Raw genomic sequence first — 18,695 nt, 5'->3', positions numbered from 1 at the left:
TTGACCACCTAAGTGTCTAAACACAAACAATGATCATGATCTCTATTTATTGCTAGAGCAGGGGTGGATCGATTCCTGCATTCTCCAAGTTCTCACTCTTCAGCTCAAACAGAAAAATAGTGAGACAGTCCATGGTACAGTAGGGAGGTGGATGTTCTCTTCGCTCAAATGATAAGAGTGCTCGCTTACCAGGCAAGAGGTAGTGGGATCGACTCACGATTCCTCCAACTTGTCAGGTCAAATAGAAATGTAGTGGGCCATTCTTTGGTATAGTAGGGAGGTGGGTGGGTTCCTTAGCTGAAAGGATAGCTATTTGGATCGAATCCCGCATCCTCCAAGTTCTCACTTGTCAGGTCAAGTAGAAAAGTAGTATAGTAGCTTATTGTAGCTTCTTTCCCACTTATGATAAAACAGTACCTAAATTATGGACAGCATTTATTTAACTGATAACATAATGGAATTTATGTAAAAATGTTACTGTACACAAGGTAAAAACACTAAACAATAATACACAGTTCCCAATCCGAAAGAATCCCCAAGAAATTTTAGCAATAGATAAATATAAATGTGCTGTTAACTAATTTGCCACCATTCACAGAGCTCAACTTGGATTGAACATCTAGCGCCATGACTAGAAGCTAAACATCACTCAAAGACAGCTGTCCCTGTTTAAATGGAATTGATGTCTACCTAAAACCGATTCAGACATTTTAACCAATCTGCCAATTAATGTTCAGCTTCACTGAAAGGTTGACAACAAAAGTGGATTAACTGGAATTTTATGAGGACATTATTGAGGGATTTTTATATTGCAACATTTCACTGTGTATTTTTGCAAGATCAAAGTATTCAGAAGTGAGTAATTGTCCAAGGAAAAAAACAATAGCACATAACTGTGTGTGAGGTAGCAGTTGGGGGGTGCTCACTTCCTTTTCATCCTCTTGAGCGCCTTCCACTCTCCCTCCTGCGTGGCCAAGCTGCCGAAGAGCTCCTTCACCTTCCTCTTCCTCTCCGTGTCCCTGTGAGTAACAATAAGCATAGTGAGGACTAGGCCGAATGGCTCACGTTCCAATGGCACGTACCTTGTCATGATGTCGTTAAGCTTCTCGGTGGCAAGGAAGCGGGTGTCCTTCCTTATCTCCCTCAGCGCTCCCTTGAACTCTTTCTTGTACTTGTGACGCATTCGATGCTCTTCCTTCTGTTCCCTGGTCACCCCGCGCTTCTTTCCATAGTCCAACCTGCAGAAAAGAATAAGTAGCGCACACATTAAAGTACAACACGTATGCCTTGTGGTGACTGAGCGCCTCCTATGATCACGTACACTTCCACAATTTTGGGCGTGAAGAGCTTGAGGGGAACAGGCTTCTTCTTGTCAAATACCAAGTGTCTGTGGGCTTGTGAAGTGCCACCCAGGACCTCCAAGATCTCCACTTGAAGTGCCTGCAACAAAAGGCATGAAGCATCTATTAACACAGAGGTACGGTTTTGACATTTAAAATCTCAGATTTTCAAAATGCTACTTGTCCTAGAATTTTTACATGATTCATATTCTTGTGCTCAAAAGGTTATCAGCCAGTTTCCCCGAAAAAAATTGTCGTGCGCCTAATAAACACATTCGACTAATGAAAACATGTCCACTCACTCTTATTGATGCCCTACTCTAACCTGCAAAAATCTGCATTGACGTGATTATTTTCGACAAAAAAATTTAGATTAAAAATGCTCCAAACGATTGACATCCAATTCTTTATAACTCATCTTTTAGTGCCATTGGCGGCACTAGGAGTTAGTTATCTATTGAAGTATACCTATAATTGAAAAAAAACGTATTGCTCAACCATTGCAGTGAAAGAACAAGAAAAAAATAAGACTTAAAGAAAACCTACCCTTAAAGACTCTGGTAATAAATTAGCAGAGATGTGTTGCGAGAGCAGCGTTTTGATTGGCTGAAAGATGTGAGTGAAGCAGGCCAGGTCCTTGTAGAGCACAGAGCAGCTTTTTAGCAGCTCCATGCACGTAGACGTGCAAGACAACCTGACAATAATAACAGAAACATTATTTAGACTTCCAGCATGATTGCAAAAAGTGGGGGGACCTCATGATAAAACAGTATGGTAACAAAAATTCAAGACATATGTACATTTGCTGTGCATGTCAAGAGGCACTACCTGTAGTGATCTGCGTCAATGTCATTCTTCCACTTCAGCGTCGCGGACAGTGGCAACCTTTCCTTACTCCAGCTTTTTAAAGATTCCGGATTTGATAGCACCAACAGATTGTTGTGTTTTCCCATCTTTTTAAAAGGCGGAACGACACTGTAACCTGCTGAACCAAGTTTAAAAATATATAAGATTATAAAAGTGATGGCTTAAAGTAGAGCTGGGCGATAAAACAATAACGATAATTATTGTGAAATAATTTTTGTCAACGATAATATTTAACACTTTCTGTAAAAATTTGATCATTTTAAACTGTAACTAGTATACATGGAGAAGAATCTAATCGGAAAAAATGTTTTAATTTATAACATAGAAGGTAAAGAACATTTAATATTCCCTTTTGTTATAAAGTAGGGTAACATAGTTACTTTCATATTTGAATAAGGAAGAAAGTAATTTACATATTCACAGAAGTTTGAAGTTTCAAATTTGAAACAAAAAAGATGTGATAGTTATTCATGATAATTATCAATAGACTGATATTTTTTTTCTTATGGTGATAACAATGTTTGTCATATTGCCCAGCTCTATCTTAAAGATGACAAGATGGCTACCTGCTGTAGTCTTGTCCTGCGCGGCCAGGTGCAGAATTCCAGACAAGAAGTTGATAAGCTCGGGCAGGAAGCGCTTGGAAAAGGAGACATATTCCACCGCCAGACAGCACAATGCTAAACCTGAAGTCACATCTTCTAATGACCTCACTGGACACTGCACACAAATCATTTGGAGTTTTGACACTTAAACATACTAGATGGACTCAAATAATGGCATGACCAATAGCACTGATTTGCTACATAAAAGGGCTATGTATGTACAGTGCTGTGATTTTGTAGTATGTGCTATATGCATGATAGCTATGTAATATTTGTAATGTATGTCAATGTATCCCCTCCAGCGAATCAAGGATGTGCTACAACCATATTTTGAATGCCATATTTTCACCCTTTTAAATTTATTGTCTGAGTATTTTGTTTGCCAAAAAAAGAATAAAATTGTTAGTACGTATCAGAAATTCAATAAATGGGTCTGTTTTTGTCATCCTAAAATGACTTGGGGGGATTATTTTAAGTGGGTGTCATTAGGCTGGAATGACAGAGATTGTGCTTCACAAAGTAGAGATAAGACAAAACAATTTCAGTACCTTGGGGTGCACATGGTCAATAATTTAAATTCAAAGCAGTAGCTTGAAAAATGCCACATGTTGAACGTCTCTAAATGTGTCAAGGGCTGTGATTTATCCAATGGGCTTTGATTTAGTGGTGTGTGTCATGTATTTATGTAGAATGACATTGGTGTGTGTGATATAAATATAATTTTATATTACAAATATGTAATATAGTAGGCAGTAAAGAATGCAATTAATTAGAAGTAGGTACAATAATTAGGTGTGATGTACCTTTGTGAGGGCTTGCCCAATATAAAGCAGTGCTGGTGTAGTGACAGGATGTCGGAAGTCAGATGTAGGAAACAGCAATGCTGCCACCTTCAGATAAATTAGCTAAAAGCACACAAAAGACAAATACATGAAGGACACAAATACTACTACAGTAATACATTGAGTTTTTGGAAGGCGCTCGTAACATAACATAAACATAAATTTAACTTAAATGAAGTTAGATTACGATACAGACACATTTAAAAATATGTTTTAATCTTACCTTATACTAAACTTAATTGTAATTTTGTTTTGATTTTTTTTTTTTACTTTTCTTCTTCAGGCATGGCTCTTTTTGCCTCGCTTCCACTTTTACTTTTAGCCCAAGTTTTTAAAAGGAACCTATCTAGGGTTGTTTGCTTTATCTCCCCTTCAAAATATTATGAAAATAACGCACCCAAATGACCTCATTAGAATAATGCACAAACTCTTGCCAACTTGTCCGGGTGCCTCTTTTCCATAAAATCAGAATGTACTCTCATGTTTTATTTATTATTTTGTGCTTAATATTTATTGTCATCATATGCCTTTTCTTCGTACTACCTTTCATTGCACCTGTGTGCTTTGGACCCGTTGTTTTTCCCTTAATTCTGCACTGACTAACGCAAAAAAAAGTAAAAATGCAACGCAGTGCTTGTAGATATCTTTACATAGAGAGCTGAAGGTACCTTGTCAAGTGTTGGGAAAGCAGAATTCCCTTTAACTTCTATCACTTCATCCATGCCGCGAGTCGCATCTCGAATAATTTTCTGCATGGATTTACAGGCTGCTTCCGGAAACATCTGACACAGGCTGTACACCTCTCTACCCAGATGATAAAACAATTAAACACTATGTATAAAATGACATATTTGAATTAGCTGGGTACTAATTGACTCACGGAATGAGCTTGTCGACAGTCGTGAGTTCAGGTGGATTCCGAGATGCCAGTTCTCCCAGGTACTCCAACAGAAAACCCATCAGTTTCTGACACATGGACATCATATTTATTCATAATTGGGCAAAAACACAGTACAATGTACCTTTTTTTACCTGCAGTTTGAGCTTATTCCCCATACCCAGACTGGGGTGGTTGCACTTCTGAGTCCGAGCCACAATGAGGCGCTGGTTGTCAGGGCTGTGACCGCGAAGTAGCTTTTCAAGGTCTTGGGAGCTTTCTGGAACTGGAAGAGCAGTAAACTGTTATAATCAGTAAACGTCAAAATATTAACAGAATATATTTGATGAAAAATTGTTCAAAGGTGAGAACAAATAGTGATTTGATACCAGTAAAGGTGTACGGAAGTTCAGCTTTGGCCGCTTCTTGCTGGGCCTTCCTCTCCTCTTTGCTCTTGCTCTCTCTAACCTCCTCATCTTCCTCGCTGTCTTGTTCTGACGCCAAATCTGAATCCCCATTCTCATCTTCCTCCTCCTCCTCATTCTCTTCCTCTTCTTCTTCAATTGCACTACCATTCTTGTCTTCCTCTTCCTCCTCCTCCTCTTCCTCGCTGGCACTACCATCCTCGTTTTCCCTCTCCTCCTCCTCCTCTTCTTCTTCTGCCTCCTCTCCTTCCTCAGATTGTTCCTCTTCAGCTTTTTCTGCATCTTCATTATTCTCAAGGTTCCATTTGCCATCCTTTACAAGAAAGCAAACACAGCATTTAGGTCAATATTTTCTTTACAATACACCCATGCATTCATTTTTAATGGTGGTGGACTTCTGGGTCTAGGTGGCCGATATTGAAAATTCATCACGGAAAATCATATTTTATATCATGATGCCTTGATTTATTACATTTCTAATCATTTAACGGAAAAAATACATTGTTGCCACGTCTATTTCAAATGGATTGAGTTGAATAGGTACCTTACAAAGGGTTAACTTTTTGATTTATTTATGCACCATATGTTGTGTTGTGTGGTGGGTTACACCGATTTTATGGTATAGGGACATCAATAGAAATGTAGAATTGAGTACAGAGTATTTTATAATACATTTATAAAATTGACAATAACAGGGATTGGGGTCTTCTATCATGTTGCCAATAAATCTCAGATTGCTCAGGGTTAGTTCTTTGTATTAGATTAGATAACTTTATTCATCCCGTATTCAGGAAATTTCACTGTCATAGTAGCAAGAGGGTGAGAGTACAGACACAGGAAAATACATTTTAGACATAAATAAATAGGTAACAGTATTACCTGATAGGCCAGAGTTTTCTTGTCAGCTTTGTCAAGAATGAATCCGTCGTTGAGGTCGTCAGCTGACATGTGACTCCGAGTCGGTACCCCTTCTGTGACTTCAACACCCATCATCCTCCTCAGTCGATCCACCTGGTAAAAAAAAAGTATGGTTAAGGAAATCCATTCCATGTGAATTATACTATGCTACTTAACATTTTCTCATTCTAAGTATAGTATTTTCTGGACACCTTCCTGAAGTTTTTTTGCAGTCTTGTTAACACTTTGGTGGGAGAAACATGTGATTGTTAAGGGTACTATGAAGGTTAAACAATAGTAGGTTTTCTTTTTTAGCTACTGTGTTTGTATTAACAAAGGTATTTGTGAACGCACCTCCAATTTTTGTAGCTTCTCCTGCGCCTCCCTGGCGAGCTCCTCAGGGGTCTTCAACTTCTCCGAAGGCTGAGCTTTCATCTCGAAGCCCAGCTCCCTCACCATCTTGTCATATTCGTCTATCTACACGAGCATTAGACATTAGCACGTTTGCAGCCATGGACGCCAATGGACATCAAATGCATTTGAACTGGGAGGCACTGCTCCTACCTTAGGTTTCTCCTCTTCTTGCTGATCTTTGGGCTTCTTGCGCACCATCAGCGCCTGAACACTTTTCCACTCCTCATCGAGCTTCTCCGTCAGCACCTGCGCCTCCTCCTTTAGTACCTGTCGCTCCCTCTGAAGGGTAAACCGAGGATTACGGTTATATATTTTTCTATTTCTTGAATTCCATGAAAGAGGAAGAGGCTGACCTTCTCCTGTTTGGACTTGTGAATGAGCTCCTCAATAAGCTCCTGTCTGGACTTGGCTTTAGGACTGCTGTCGTCGTCAGCACTCTCTCCGGGGGTCTTTTTTCTGAGAAGGCCTCCACCGCCAAAGTGTGAGTCCGTCAGCTCAGCTAAGAAAGTTCAGATCATATTTTGAATAAGGGCTGATAATGTGTGTTACAAACTAAACTCTGACTGAAATCCATGTATCCTTTCATATTAAAACCTGCAGTATCATTTTCAATGAAGCATTTATATAAGTTTACTTTCAATATCATGTAATTTTGTTTCCACATTTCTCAAATTTATATGAGACAAATTTTAACAACATTCAAAGCACTGTAGAGAATTTGTATAATCCTGTCGTTTTATAAACCCTTTTCCCCAATTACAGTGGATACTGCGTTTTGCACTTAATTACCAATAAAACAAATAATCTATTTGAATGTTGCATTTTATTTTTAAGGAATGTCTTAAAGGTGCTTAAAAAGAGAATTCGGGAGCATGTATTGTTCTCACCTGACAAAAGCCCCTTCCCATCCGATTCATCGTCGCTGTTCACCATGTCGGTAAACTTCTCCATTTCGGACAGAGATTGTCCAAAATGGGTCAGCTCGTCCTCCTCGTTCAGGTTGTACATATCCTTCTTCTCATGGGCGCGCTGAAATACAGCATTTATAGACCGGCTGAAGAGACTGACAGAATTAAATGTTTATGAAGCAGTTGCTGGCTCACCTGTCTCTCCATGGCAAACCTCTGAAGGATCTTGTCTTCTGGTGCCATCTTGACATCGTACTCCCCGATACGCCTGTCTATGAACTTGCTGTTCTTATTTTTCTGCTTGTACTCCTTCAAGAGCGTGTTCTTCCTCTATCGGACGACGGAAATAGGAATCTTATGTTAATGGTACGTGACAGATTCACTGCAGAATATATTTACAAGGTTGAAAAAGATGAAATTGTGACTGAAATCTCACCTTGTTGATGGCTTTGGAGCGAGAAACTCCAGGGAGGCCAACATCGTGTTTGCCTTTCCTTCCCAGGACATCAAACTTCTTACGGTTAATTTTCACCTCAAAAGGGTTGTTTTTGATCTCAGTAGAGGTCTTAACTTTGCGAACTTTGTCAGCCAAGTTGCGCTTTTTAGGCACCTTCATCTAAAAGAGTCATTTATCACCACGTGTTATTAGAAATCGCCGTTATTGTGTAAACACTGAAGATTAATGTTATGCTGCAGTATAAAAAAAACATGTATAGGTTGTGTTATTCTTCTGCTAAATATTCAGCTCGCTCAGAACACGGGAAATCTTACTTTTGCCATGAAGAAAAAAATGCAATAACCTTAACTAGGGTTCAAATAATAATCAATCGATATGGCGATAGTTTAGCAATACATTGCATCTAAAACATTTAATTTGAAGACAAACTCTGCAGCAATAACACGTTTTTTCTACAGAAAAAAAGGGTTTCCTATACAAACACATTAGCTCTGTTAGCATAACTATTGACAAAAACGTAAACAAACCTTCACTTGAGTTTTCAGTGAATGTGTGGTAAGGAGTGAAGAGTGAAACCTATATCGTCTACTTTGAAAAGGACATTTAGTTGCTAAAAGGTATCGATCGACACGTAATTCGATGAATAAACTCTAATAAACTTGAAATGCACTATCCACGTTTTCTTGCTTAAGGTAAACCCCAAGCGTCACGCGTCGATATTAAAGTTCACAATAAAAAGAGCTTTGATTTCGTACAGCGCCTCTTAGCGTTTAGGAGTAGTATTGTCATGATACTAAAATGTTCAACTCGAGATCGATACTCCCCGAAATAATTGCTTGAATCTCGATTCTAGTACATTAAAAAAAAATTCATGACTTTTATTTATTAACAATAAAATGCTAAATTGATACCAATAATATTGAAAAATGACCATTCATCCGATGACAGCATTGTTTACCACTGTCGTTGGAAAAAAATGAAAACAAATACCACCAATTCGAACAATATTCTGGGGTGATGCTGTTTGTAGAATAAAAAAAGATCATTGATCAACATTGATACTTTTGCAATCAAATATCGTATCCAGATACAACAATTTGATATCAATAGCATGTTGATACTTTTGACAACTGTACTGTGTAGCCAGAGTGACGTTTAGGGGGCGGGGTCAGTGACACCACCCACGGGTGAAACATTTCACGGCTGAAATACTACATGCTATATTTACTTACCTGTATATTCTTCATATATAAAAGATTACAAATGCACAAAAACATATTTCAACTTAACTTGTATTTTTGAAGTACCTTCTATTTCCCTGCAGATGTCAGTTTAACATCCCACGAAGAAGACCACACATCTGATCACGTGGGTGCGCTTGCTCTCAGTCACAACAGTTAGCTTCCGTTGGGGCTAACCCCAAATAAAAGCAATTTAATGTCAAAATGGATGCAAGTCAGGCCAAGCAGGAACATCTACTCGCATTGAAAGGTACTCTGCAACTAATCTAACACTTTAAATGTGTACTTTGTAAGGGCGATTGTTCGTTTTCTGACGGCTTCCTGCTAACCCGGCTAATGTCAACTTTTTCTTAATCACACCATTCTGACTTAAATTGATTAAATAGATGTATACAAATGGTCTGATGGACCAGTTGTTAACACGCCGGCCTCACAGATCTGGGATCGAGGGTTCGATCCCGAGTCGGTCCTCACTGTGTGGAGTTTGCATTTTCTTCCCGGGCTTGCGTGGGTTTTCACCTGGTACTCTGGTTTCCTCCCATATCCCGCAAAAATTCATGGTAAGCTAGTTGAAGACTGCCCCTGGGTATGATAGTGAGTGTAAAAGGGTGTCCGTCGCCTTGTGCCTTGCGATTGGCTGGCCATCAATTCAGAATGCCCAGCCAACAAGTGCCAGAAGTCAGCTGGGACAGGCTCCAGCACCCCTGCGACTCTTGTGACGATAAGGGGTACAGTAAAAGAATGAATAAGCATGTAATTCCATGCTTATACAATAGAATACGTTATAAATATATGCTGCAAGCCCCTATCCGTTCAAGTTGATTAGACTTTTGTCAACGTCAATTGCACCCAATGAGTAAATAATATTCAGTCATATTAGGTCATTCTGTAATAATGATCATGCTTGACATTGTATTTGTTTTGCAGTGATGCGACTGACAAAGCCAACACTATTTACCAACCTGCCAGTGACGTGTGAAGAGAGAGACCTACCAGGTCATCATTTCACGTTTGGAAGTGCACACAATTGGATAGTTTTTACAATTTAGTTTTTACAATTGACATCACCACATTTGCGTCCACAGGCGACCTGTTTGCACGACTAATGCACGATGACCCGTCCACCATCAAAGGTGCTGAGACGCTAATGCTGGGTGAGATGCTCACACTGCCACAGAACTTTGGGTGAGTGCCCTCATCTTTTTCTTTTGTTTTGATTTTAAATCTAATACAGTAAAACATAGCTTCTCAAGGAGGCAATTATGTTTGTATTTGATAATGGATAAATGTCATATTTCCCTAAATGAATGATTTAACTTTTTGGTTTAAGTTAAGTACACATTCAATCATCATTTGTTATTTTATATTTATATTATTTCTAGGTTTTATTTTTCCTTTTATTTTTTTATTTGGTTTAAATAGAATAGTTTTATCCTATCTTAGGGTTTATTAAGTCGTATTTTGTTATATTTCTGTATTTATAATAATCATGCTCTATCTTATTTAAATGTTATGAATTTTTCGGGCAATTTAATTTGTCATATCAACATTTTTTTAAATATTTGGTTACTCACGACAGGAACATCTTCTTGGGGGAGACCTTTTCCAGCTACATCAGCGTGCACAATGACAGCAATCAAGTGGTCAAAGAAATCCTTGTCAAGGTAAGCCAGCGTCATCTATAATAGAGTTTGATTTATTTAATAAAGGGACAATACATATTAACAATTCATGTTAATGACAATATATACACAGGCCGACCTTCAAACCAGCTCGCAAAGACTCAACCTGTCAGCGTCCAACTCGGCCGTGGCCGAACTCAAACCCGAGTGCTGCATCGACGACGTCATTCACCACGAAGTGAAAGAAATTGGAACTCACATGTGAGGGCCCTCGGAAGGCCGGGTCGCGTGACCCTAATTTAATAATCATCCCTTTTTTTCGATTTATATTATTCTTAAAAGCATGACAAAGTGCGGATGAAACTGTTGCATGTGTGCATGTTTGTTTGCAGCCTTGTTTGCGCCGTAAGCTACACCACACAATTCGGAGACAAGCTCTACTTCCGCAAGTTCTTCAAATTCCAGGTGAGGAAACTCATTAGCGCATCCTCGAGAGATGTCGTAAGCCCTCGCAAAAAGCGTCGATGCAGCGACGGTACAGGACGGCGACTTTGCCAGTTTGTTTTGGGTTGCGCCGGCGAACGATGGAGACGTTCAGCCTTCATTCTCTCTTTAACCAGGTCCTCAAGCCCCTGGACGTCAAGACAAAGTTTTACAATGCCGAGGTATGTCACCATCGGGGTAGCCCATTTACTTCTTAGCCTACATCACGTTTAGCATGTGTTCATTTTGTCCTTTTATGTTTATTTTCTCCATTAGAGTGACCTCAGTTCTGTGGTAAATTGCTTTCCTTTTTCTGTTCTCATCGCTTGTTTTCTTCTTGCCGCCTCCAGAGGGTAGCAAACAACAACCGTGGTGGTATTATGAGGATTGATTTGTATTAGGATTATGATTAACTGGCTGCCATTGACGGGAAAGACGTCCAATTCATTTGAATTGGATGTGCTGGTAGTCATCGTTCGATGGCAGCTAATGAGTTAATATGAAGTACAATGGCGACTTGCCGATTATAGAGACCATGTTTGGGAAACGCCCATTGTTGTTGCTTTGCACATACCTTCACATGTCATTCTGCACAGGGCGTCGACATGGTGTTTGTGGGTTTGTGTGTGCATGCGAAATTGATTTGATGAATTTAAAATCAGAATGTTATAATCCAAATGATTGTAATCCAGATCATACAAACAATAAAAAAGTGTGCGACGGTGGGGTGGGCCAACGGTGGCGTGGGCTAACGAGCTAAACTGCACTGGTCGAAGTTTTGCGCTCAAATGCTACTTTTGACCAAAAACACCCAGTGTGACACCTAATGTGAATATTAATAATGTTGGAAAAATACACTGACAACACATTTACAGCAAAAGAATATTATTTTCTATGGTATTTGTTCAGATGGTGACATTTATTCAATTTAAGTGTATTTGTCGGTCTGAGTCCAAGACCCCAACCCTGAAGTCTTTTGTCGAGACTCCGCCTCCCCATAACCACCCCACTCTCCGCCACAGACGGACGAGGTGTTCCTAGAGGCCCAGATTCAAAACATCACCACATCGCCCATGTTCATGGAGAAGGTATCGCTAGAGCCGTCAATGATGTACAACGTAACCGAACTCAACACAGTCACGCTCCAAGATCACGGGTATGTCTAAAGTTCCGACACACAGATACTCCAAAGAAAAGAAATAGTAGATGCTCCCCATTCTTAGGGTGTCTACATTTGGCAAGATGTCATATCTGCAGCCGATGGACACGCGTCAGTACCTCTATTGCCTGAAACCCAAGCCCGAGTACGCCGAGAAAGCAGGCGTCATCAAGGGCGTTACCGTCATTGGGAAGTTGGACATCGTGTGGAAGACCAACTTGGGAGAGAGAGGACGCCTTCAGACCAGCCAGCTGCAGAGGATGGTATACTACAGTCACGTTTTATGGAATTATCTATTCTTATAATTACATCTAATGGCAATACACTTAAGATTCCCATGATTTTACTTAAACAAGGTTAATCTAACATATTTACATTTCTTATGTCAGGCTCCAGGGTATGGAGACATCCGTCTCTCCATGGAGGTCATTCCTGACACGGTCAACCTGGAAGAACCTTTTAACATCAGATGTAAGATCACCAACTGCAGGTAGGGAAGTGTCTCGGCTGAATTTTAAATGTCATTAGTTAAAATCACCAAATTGTGTGCGTAGCGAAAGGACTATGGACCTTCTAGTGGAGATGATAAACACGTCATCCATCCACTGGTGCGGCGTCTCCGGCCGATCTCTTGGCAAGCTAAGTCCCGGGGCATCACTCTCACTTCCCCTTACGCTACTGGTATCCGTCCAGGGTCTCCAGGTAGGGTCCTACAAGTGTATTATTATTTAATATTCTTGATAAGGTGTCTACTGGTATGCGACACACAGCTATTTTTGTTAATAATGGAGCAGTTATTCACTGGCAAAACTGAATTAGTGTGACAATAGAGTGGTCAACATCAAGGTAATGAGATTTTTTTTTTTTTTCTAATGTTTTTTAGAGTATTTCTGGATTGAGGCTCACAGACTCGTTCCTGAAGCGTACGTACGAGTACGACGACGTGGCTCAAGTGTGCGTGGTTTGTCCTTCCTAGCGACTTTTATCTTTTGTTTTTAACCAGCTTTACAACGGACCAACGGTGCGCCTCACACTGCACACTGTGTTTTTAACGCACATTGAGATGCTTGTGAATAATGTAATTCTTTGGAAATAATGTGAATACATGTTAATAAAATTGCTAAATTGCAGAGATGTTAAAACATTGCCAACTTACAAGAAAGCTTAAGCTTTTTCAGTCAGAGACGTTTACAATAGAAGTAAAAAATATCAATGCCCTCACTTTTGGGGATTTTTTTAAATTGGCAGCCAACTGGTTTGTTATGAATGCAGGCCTTTTGTTTTTTCTAATTGAAAACAAATGATTACAAGAAATTTTAGACAATACAAAAAGCTACCATGTGACGTACTGTTTCTGTGACCTGCCTCACCATTCCATTAGAAATACTACGACCAGGTATGTAATATAAATACACTACCTGGTACTAGAAGAATTGATGAGAAATGGACACTAACTGCCTATACAGCATGCCATCATTTAAGTATTTAAAATTTAAATACATATTTATAGTCCTTTAGAACATTATTATTGAAAAATGACAAGGAGAAATTGATTACATGACATTTTATTTTTGTGGTCACTGGATGGAAGCATCTTCCTGGCCCAGCACAACGACTAATTTTAAACCAAACACACATTTTCAGATGTTAATTATTATTCAGTCTATTACAGAACTTAGTTTTTGGATAAAATGGTGAAAGTGTTTGCAGATGCAGACTACAGTACCTTCCTATTGGAATTGTAACTTCCAGCACTCAGAAATTTGCCAAAAAATTGAGTTAGCCCAGTTTGATCTTTAGAGACTCATTTGTTTACATAAAGCTTCTGATGCCAAATACCAGATTTAAAAGCATGCAGAAGAAGCAACCTTACACATGTATAACATACACCAAGTTTTGAAGTGTTCCTTAATATATCTATATTTTTTTAGTATTGAGTGGTGCTAAAGTGCAATGACAAAGTCACAATGCAGGCGTGTCAGTCACATGACTAAAAAGCAACAGTGGATGCCGTGATACTGCGGGACCTGGACTTACGAGGTGAAGCAGTTCCATGACTGACTAATGCAATTTACTCATTCCTCAAGTGGTGAGCAAGATGTGGAATACTTTGCAGCTCTTTAACTATGAGCCGCTTGTTTGTAAATCAAACAGGGTAACAGCTTCTAATGTGAAAAATTGATAAATTGGCACACTCGTAAGTCAACATACCACTGGACTCACATTGGGTCTTCCTTGGAGCTGTCAATCACCTCAGGGGGATCCAACTTTATTTGGTGAAATTCTAATTTTGGAAAGGGAACAAAAGTTGAAAAAAAAAGTGTGGGAGTCGAATGCATTCACCAACCTGAGGGGTCAAGAGTGTTCCTCCGCACTGCCGCTGAATGATCGACTCCGGATGTGATTGCGTAACTGCTCGATGAGCTCGGGGTTCTGCTGCTGGATCTGCTGGGCAAATTGCTGCCCCCTGGTATACATGACATGTAAAGCTTGCTCAATGGTAAGGGTACAATGTCTCAAACCATTGGTAGTACCAGTTAATATCTGTTTTTATATCTGCGTGGTACAAAATACCTTAGTGTACCCTATTTTTCAGACTAGAAGTCGCACCAGCCAAATAAATGCACAAGGAAAAAAAAGTATATATAAGTGGCACTGGACTATAAGTCGCATTTTAAGGGGGGCAAACCAAGAACAAACATACTTTAAAGGGAGAAGAACTGGCTAAAGAAGCACCTGTTAATAGGAAATTTACATTTTGGGGGGGGGGTAACTAGCCTAAAAAAATATTGCAATTGAGTATTAGTCACAAGCCCAACCAAACTATTAAAAAAAAGCGACTTAAAGACCGTTAAATATAGTAATTGCTTTTTTTATGATTGAATACCAATAAGATATAGTTGTAGATTATATTAAACACTTCTGATTATAGAGGGCCCAAAGCACAACTGTCCGCAATGAAGTCGTACTTACGCTTCAATCAAACTGGAAATATCGCTCAATCCTCCTACTCCTGCGGCCGGGCCTCCCACAGCGTTGGACATCATTCCTGACATTCTGATGATTAAGAGGATAAAGCCTCTAAAAGTCAAGAAAGTCTAAAAAGTAACATGAAGACTGCGTTGAAACTCACAGCTGCTGCACTTGTTGGTTCTGCATCACACTGGCTGCCTGCCGACATAGGATGTTTTTTTTCATTTGTTAACTGTCAATCCGTGAAGACCTTATAAGGGAGTGTGGTGCTTACCATGCTGATGAAAGCAGGGTTGTTAATTAAACTGGCCATGTCGAATCCCAAACCAGCGGCTATCTGCATTATGACAAAAGATACAATGTGTCATGAAACAGCAACAAGACTGTGCTTAAAAAATAATACACCCCACCTGCTAAAATGTGGACTTTTTGTTATATAAAAATCATTTCAAAACAAATACCACTATTAACATGCCCAGAAAAATATAGTGCTGATTCATGAGCTACACCTGCTGGCGTATTTTTTGTTTTGTCTAACACTCACGGGACTGCTGACTTCCTTCTGTTTCTGCTCAGCCACTTTCAAGTTGGACTTGTACGTGTCATTGTCCGGGTCCAGCACCAGGGCTTTCTTGAAGTAGGAAATGGCCTCGGGGTATTTGTTCATGGCTGTCAGTGCCAGGCTGCATACAACACAACAGATGCATTGATATACTTATATATTTTTTATTTTGAAATGTTATTAGACACTGTTACAGTGCCTCGTGAGTTTTTCCAGATTTAAGCCGTCATTGGGAGGATATTTCAACTTTATTTGAGGTTTTAGTGCTTAAGTTCACAACAAGCAGCTGAAAGTGAAGAATTCTTCAAAATGTTAACAGCCATTTGCAAGCTACTAAAATAATTTATTAACATTTGTTTTTATTTTACTTTTGGCTCTTTTATTTTTAATTTTTACTAAAATATTATGGGTATATTTTGAAACCTGGTTAATTCATTGATATTGTATTTTTTTTTAATAGATATTACTACCTGACCAACTATATTTATTATATTTTAACTATACTGGTATTTAACATTACAACTTTTATATTTGTGTGTATTTAAAAAATGATTATGTATACTTTAGGATGTTACTCTTTATTTCTACATTTTTCCATCGATTCTTTTTAACTGTATTTCTATAATGATTTAAAACAGATTTTTCATTTAGTTTCGAGCCACTGGTTCGTGGTCATCTACTCCAGGCTGCGAGCAGACAAAACCCATTTTAACGATTCACTTGTTAAAATGTAATGTTAAATATTCATACTCACCCCATCCTTCCGTACGCTTTGCTGTAGCCAGGGTCGATCCTGATTGCTCGCTCGCAGTCGCCCGTCGCCTCTGTGTAGTGGCCCAGTTTACTATGAGCCGCCGCCCTGCACAACATCAGAGTCAGCATTCTCTGGTCTTAGCATCATCTTAACTTGTAGCTAACACCTGTTACAGTAGTAGACGGCGTTCCCCAGGTCTAAATCTATGGCCTTGGTGTAGCACTCTACGGCGCTTCGGAAATTCTCCTCCTTCATGTGGTTATTCCCTAAAAACACAGCATTATGTTACATAGCACCACCCCCTCGGTCTATATATGGTCATATCCGACGTTGGGATACAAGTCTTCAGATCCAACGGTATCTTTGTCACCTTCGTTTTTCAACTGCTCGGCCCGTTCTGCATCTTCGGGCGAAGGTGATGTCACCGGCAAACTCAAGTTGTCGTTCTGAAGGACAAATGACATTGATTGGTAATCTGTGAAGCCTTTTTTCCTCTGATGGTATGAACCATTTATTTTAACCTGCAACAGGCTGGTTTTGGAGCGTGAAACAATACAGATACTCACTTTGAGAAGCGAGTTGAGGAAAATTTCCATGAGGGGCTGCGGTGCCGCCAGGTCCATGTCTCTGGAGCTGATCTTGAAGGTGGTCTCCAGACACTGGATGGCAACTGAGACAAAGTGGAAGTTCATACCATTTCAGACCACCGTTAAAATCCATCCCCATACCTTCCAAGCTCTCCTGTTCGTCAGAATTCAGCGTGCCGCCGTTTGTTTGATCCCGTAGGAACTGGACGATAGAAAACGCCAGGCGCTTCTCCACCGCCATGTTTACCTACAACCTACCCAAACAGTAGTAAGTTTTCATTCATGGACTACCGTATTGGCCCGAATATAAGACGACCCCTTCTTTTTCAAGACTCAAGTTTGAAAATAGACTTTTTGAGCACCAAATTCATTTTTATACAGAAAATAATTACAGGACATCTGAAATAAATGATTAGAATTACTAATTCTAAATATTAGCTACTACCATTGACGGGCTTATTTATAACTCCATTGGGAGTTTCGTGATGACGTCACGACGGCAGGGGCAAACGTGCACAGAAAATAGTCACGCAAACCGCCCCCCTCTTGATACGGGTTATGACGTCACTGCATTCATGTTCAATACGGTTTAGGCGCAAACCTCAACAAGAACAGGCGTTTTAGAAGTACAACCCTAAATGGACATCGCTGCCACAAATGAGCGCGAGTCTTATGGATGCAACGTTCACGTGACACACAAGGACTACATCAATGCTTTTTTAAATGTAATCATATCTGCGTCAAAGCGTTTTATAGCATGCTCTTACCTAAGACGCGGCCGCTTAGCCGTCGCCGTCACTCGCGCGACGGACAGCTCAAGCTAGGCAGATCCTGATCTGCGCATGCGCATGAGCTCGTGGTGATACCGGAAATTACAACATGCACTTTGATATACCGATGGCAGCTTCTGTTACCGTGACAACAGCCTTCAAATTATCCTGAAAAGTCATATATAATTGTTTTTCTCTCTTTATTTTTAAATATATAATTTAAAATAAAAAACGCCACACTCGGGAGGGATACATCACAACACATGCACACAATACCAAATAAACTCAAGCCACACTAATTTTAATCATTATAAAACACATGGCACAATACATATTTGGGGTAAGAACCTCTGGCTGCCTCCGGATAAGATATGAGTTATAATACAAGGCTCACAATCACGATTGGCCTGCGATTGCCTGGCCACTAATACAGAGTGCACCCCGCCTCGTGCCCGATTTTACCTGGGATAGGCTCCAGCACCCCCCGCGACCCTTGTGAGGGGATAAGCGGTTCCGAAAATAAAATGAAAATGAACAATGATTTAATCTACTATTTATTTATTATTATCAACTTGTATACAAGAGTTTTGGACGTCAAGGGGTTAACTTCCATTACGTTTCATTCATGTCAAGACCTGCATGAAATTAATTGTCCGTTAGAGGGCACCATTGTATTCCAAAGGCTTGTTAGTGTAAGATACCTAAATAAAAATGGTTCTTTGTCTACAAGCGTAGTTTAAGAATAAATGATTCATTTTCTTTACATTTCTGATTATATTTTGCGTGTGCATTTCAGAAACTAGGTCTTGTAAACATGATGATATCGTTTTTTTACATAATTACAGTACTTTCATCCTGCTATGTAATTGTCCTTTCAGATGTTTTTCATCATTATGCATGTGATTTGCATAT

The 18,695-nt window shown here is 39.6% G+C and overlaps 3 protein-coding genes across 7 annotated transcripts; 1 reads left to right on the top strand and 2 right to left on the bottom strand.

Annotated features, from left to right (window-relative positions):
• Positions 1–15: 15 nt before the first annotated feature.
• Positions 16–8,399, bottom strand: nop14 (NOP14 nucleolar protein homolog (yeast)). 2 transcript variants are annotated; one of them, XM_077622785.1, is made up of 19 exons: positions 8,160–8,399; positions 7,612–7,791; positions 7,371–7,505; positions 7,155–7,296; positions 6,621–6,766; positions 6,418–6,546; positions 6,208–6,330; positions 5,836–5,967; positions 4,921–5,269; positions 4,687–4,817; positions 4,535–4,620; positions 4,323–4,458; positions 3,616–3,717; positions 2,774–2,927; positions 2,169–2,322; positions 1,887–2,034; positions 1,322–1,440; positions 1,083–1,238; positions 16–1,019 (listed from the first exon to the last, which is right to left on the bottom strand). In XM_077622785.1, exons 2-19 carry the CDS (start codon positions 7,789–7,791, stop codon positions 923–925), a joined length of 2,619 nt encoding a protein of 872 aa, XP_077478911.1. In that variant the 5' UTR covers positions 8,160–8,399; the 3' UTR covers positions 16–922. The 2 variants fall into 2 exon arrangements, with proteins under 2 accessions (XP_077478911.1, XP_077478910.1); XM_077622784.1 differs by having other exon boundaries at positions 2,169–2,325; positions 8,160–8,398.
• A 420-nt stretch (positions 8,400–8,819) lies between these two features.
• trappc13 (trafficking protein particle complex subunit 13) lies at positions 8,820–13,267 on the top strand. Of its 2 annotated transcripts, XM_077622983.1 has the most exons (13): positions 8,821–9,123; positions 9,801–9,869; positions 9,959–10,058; positions 10,453–10,537; positions 10,629–10,756; positions 10,888–10,960; positions 11,116–11,160; positions 11,255–11,272; positions 12,001–12,134; positions 12,202–12,400; positions 12,527–12,627; positions 12,692–12,839; positions 13,021–13,267. In XM_077622983.1, exons 1-13 carry the CDS (start codon positions 9,078–9,080, stop codon positions 13,111–13,113), a joined length of 1,239 nt encoding a protein of 412 aa, XP_077479109.1. In that variant the 5' UTR covers positions 8,821–9,077; the 3' UTR covers positions 13,114–13,267. The 2 variants fall into 2 exon arrangements, with proteins under 2 accessions (XP_077479110.1, XP_077479109.1); XM_077622984.1 differs by lacking the exon at positions 11,255–11,272 and having other exon boundaries at positions 8,820–9,123.
• Positions 12,751–17,913, bottom strand: sgtb (small glutamine rich tetratricopeptide repeat co-chaperone beta). Of its 3 annotated transcripts, XR_013305577.1 has the most exons (13): positions 17,781–17,913; positions 17,155–17,267; positions 16,993–17,096; positions 16,797–16,872; positions 16,593–16,692; positions 16,427–16,531; positions 15,655–15,793; positions 15,385–15,447; positions 15,271–15,308; positions 15,111–15,194; positions 14,485–14,604; positions 14,361–14,421; positions 12,751–12,847 (listed from the first exon to the last, which is right to left on the bottom strand). XR_013305577.1 is itself a non-coding variant. In XM_077622985.1 (12 exons), exons 2-11 carry the CDS (start codon positions 17,252–17,254, stop codon positions 14,493–14,495), a joined length of 921 nt encoding a protein of 306 aa, XP_077479111.1. In that variant the 5' UTR covers positions 17,255–17,267; positions 17,781–17,913; the 3' UTR covers positions 13,687–14,421; positions 14,485–14,492. The 3 variants fall into 3 exon arrangements, 2 of the variants coding, with proteins under 2 accessions (XP_077479111.1, XP_077479112.1); XM_077622985.1 differs by lacking the exon at positions 12,751–12,847 and having other exon boundaries at positions 13,687–14,421; XM_077622986.1 differs by lacking the exons at positions 12,751–12,847; positions 17,155–17,267 and having other exon boundaries at positions 13,687–14,421; positions 17,781–17,906.
• Between the last annotated feature and the right edge of the window lie 782 nt (positions 17,914–18,695).

The sequence above is a fragment of the Stigmatopora argus genome, chromosome 16 (assembly GCF_051989625.1).
Source record: "Stigmatopora argus isolate UIUO_Sarg chromosome 16, RoL_Sarg_1.0, whole genome shotgun sequence".
Taxonomy (NCBI): Eukaryota; Metazoa; Chordata; class Actinopteri; order Syngnathiformes; family Syngnathidae; genus Stigmatopora; species Stigmatopora argus.
The sequence above is the reverse complement of the archived record's forward strand: the minus strand, read 5'-3'. Positions and strand labels throughout refer to the sequence as shown.